This window comes from Halyomorpha halys, unplaced genomic scaffold (assembly GCF_000696795.3).
Source record: "Halyomorpha halys isolate HHAL.00 unplaced genomic scaffold, Hhal_1.1 Scaffold1162.1, whole genome shotgun sequence".
NCBI classification, from domain to species: Eukaryota; Metazoa; Arthropoda; class Insecta; order Hemiptera; family Pentatomidae; genus Halyomorpha; species Halyomorpha halys.
In genome coordinates, this window is record NW_027112958.1 from 63,120 (window position 1) to 65,822 (window position 2,703).

Consider the following 2,703-nt stretch of genomic DNA (forward strand, 5'->3'; position numbering starts at 1 on the left):
TATTATTTTTTTTTTTTATTTTTATATTTTTTATTTATTTAATTTTTTTTTTTTACTTTTATCATGCCATAGGCATTGATGACCAGAGGGTTTTACGCCTTTAAGCAACAATCATTCATTCATTATTCACTTTGTTTATTTTTATATAGATTTTTACATATTTTATGTGGTCTGGGTGCGTTAAAAAACAGTAATCAAACTATTTGTCTCATGAGCCAACGTTTCGCTCCACTTCGCAAGGCTTCATTAGGGTAAAAAAAAATACAAACAACCAAAATAATGTAAAAAAGTGAGAGAATAGATAAAAAAAAATTAACTAAGGCATGGCTAAAAAGATATAAATATGTGAGCATCTATGTAAAAATGAATAAAATAAATTTTAAAAAATGAAATTAATTAAATAATTTTTTACTTTATTTACTTTGTTCATTTTATATAAATTTTCATCTATTTTAGGTGATTTTCCTAAGCCCACAGGATCACAGCTCCAGTGAAACAGAAAATAATTATCAGCCACACCCGAATTCGAACCCGGGGGTCCTTGGAGTTAGTAGAACAGTGCCATACCACTGAGCCACCCGCTCCCATAAAAATCATGTTTTACAAATAGATAACATTTCTGTAATCTTGTATACTTTTATTCATATTTAAAAAGAAGTGAAAATTCTGGGTTTTTTAGGGACGGATTGATTAAAATCAAATCATACTGAAAAGAAAAAGAAAAAAAAAACAAGTGGGGTGGGAATATGCATCATTCTAAGGGGCTATGAATGTTTTAAAGTATTACATGTTATTGAAATTTTAAAATTTATGAAATAATTTTAAAAAATGACTCTTACTGCTTGTATTCCAACAGATGAACTATGCTTCTTGAAGTCCGGTAAAATCCCATCAACCGCTTCATGCAGAGATTTGTTCCCGTTCAGGAAGTGGGGTAAAGATATGGCTACTGGAAAGTCTAAACACAAGTAACAGTATTAAGGCTGTGACATTCGCTTAATAATGAGAACGATTCCAATACTTTGTATTCTACTTACTGTAGTAGCATGGTGACAAATCGGACAAACCTAACGGGAGACAAGTCTCTTGTTTATTTTTGCAATAACACGCGTTATCTGGGTTCGCCGGGTCTAAAAGGTTTTTTGCGAACTTGTAAATGTAGATCGGATAACCGGTCCGGCTGACACCCGACCTGTCGTACTCGATCTTGAGGGGTCTGCAGAAGGCTCTTCTGTAAATCGTGAATGTCTGGTTCTTCTGGATATTGTTTGGAAACAGATAACCCTCCAGCGTTCCCTCTACTCTGTTGCAATGATTGTTCCTGTAAATAAAAACAAATTTAAATATTAAGACTGAATAAGTTTGGTTTAATATAATTTATTTATCATATTACAATTAGAATTAGAAATCTATGTATGTGCTTAGTAATAGATATTATTGGATCCTTATTTTTATCATATTCTGTATTGTCTTATTTTATTCTCATTATTATATTAATTCACTAATTGTAAATTTGCAACTTTATTATTCAATAAATTATTATTCAATTCAAAATCCTTTCAGTTATTTTTATTATTATTTATTTTATTTTTTTTTGTTTTGTTTTTTACTTAATCTTCATTTTAGTAGTTGTTAATTAAATTATTAGTTGTATCACTTGATATTATTCATATTGGACTAGCTTAAAAATTGTATTGCCTCTACAACGCCCTAATAGTCAAAACTGTAATATTTACATTTCAGTTATGTTTATTATTTTTATGTGTCATTTTGGCACTGGCAGGTAGATGTCATCTGGTCGAACCATATTGGATGTAATAAAGAATTATAATTATGTTCTGCTTTTTTGGTGGATATACACTGAAACTTGTATAACGGACATCCAAAGAAAATATGATTTCGCTCTTTGTAGGGATGTTTCCGTTAAGAAAGAATTTTTTTTTATTTTTTTTTTTATAGATATTACAATCTGCCACGCAGTTGTGGGCAATAGGTAATAGTGATAAATGATCTCATACATACTAAAATAAAAAATAAAAAAAATAAATAAGTAAAAAAAAAAATAAGTAAAAAAAAAATACAAAAATGAAATAATAGAATAAAATAAAACTAGATTTAGTGAATGACACAATTCTTCATTATTAAAACACAATAATTTATTTCATATCATCAACAACAGATAAAATCAAAAGGAAATTTATAGAATATGAACATAATTTGAAGTTTGGATTATATAATAATAATAAATTTGGTAATTATCTGGATAATATGAAAGACAAAGTTGACTTTAAAGATAAATTAAATGTTGTTTATAAAGTAAATTGCCAGAATTGTGGAGGTTTATATATAGGTGAAACATCTAAATTAAAAACAAGAATTGACCAACATAAAACCAATTGTAAAAATATAAAAAATATCAAAACTACAGCATTGGCACAACATACTATTAAATATAAACATCAATTTAATTTAAATAATCCAGAAATTTTAGATATAGTCAAGAATAGTAGGAATAGAAAAATAATTGAATCAGTACATATTAAAAAAAACATTGACAAAGCAATAAATTATATAACTGATACAAAAACTTTAGGCACACATTATATGGATATTATAAATAAATTGGCGTTTTAGTTTTTATGTGGTTTTTTATATAATATAGAATTAATTCAGTCAAAGTGTTTATAATTATAAAAGAAAATA

General features: G+C 27.2%; 1 protein-coding gene across 1 annotated transcript in view; it reads right to left on the reverse strand.

Annotated features, from left to right (window-relative positions):
- LOC106688604 (scavenger receptor class B member 1) overlaps window positions 1-2,703 on the reverse strand; it is a 96,260-nt gene that overhangs the window by 2,229 nt on the left and 91,328 nt on the right. Inside the window, exons 9-10 of the mRNA XM_067050621.1 lie at window positions 1,038-1,321; window positions 840-958 (exon numbers count right to left, since the gene is read on the reverse strand). Of these exons, the coding sequence (XP_066906722.1) occupies window positions 840-958; window positions 1,038-1,321 (403 nt within the window). The remainder of the gene's footprint in view (window positions 1-839; window positions 959-1,037; window positions 1,322-2,703) is intronic.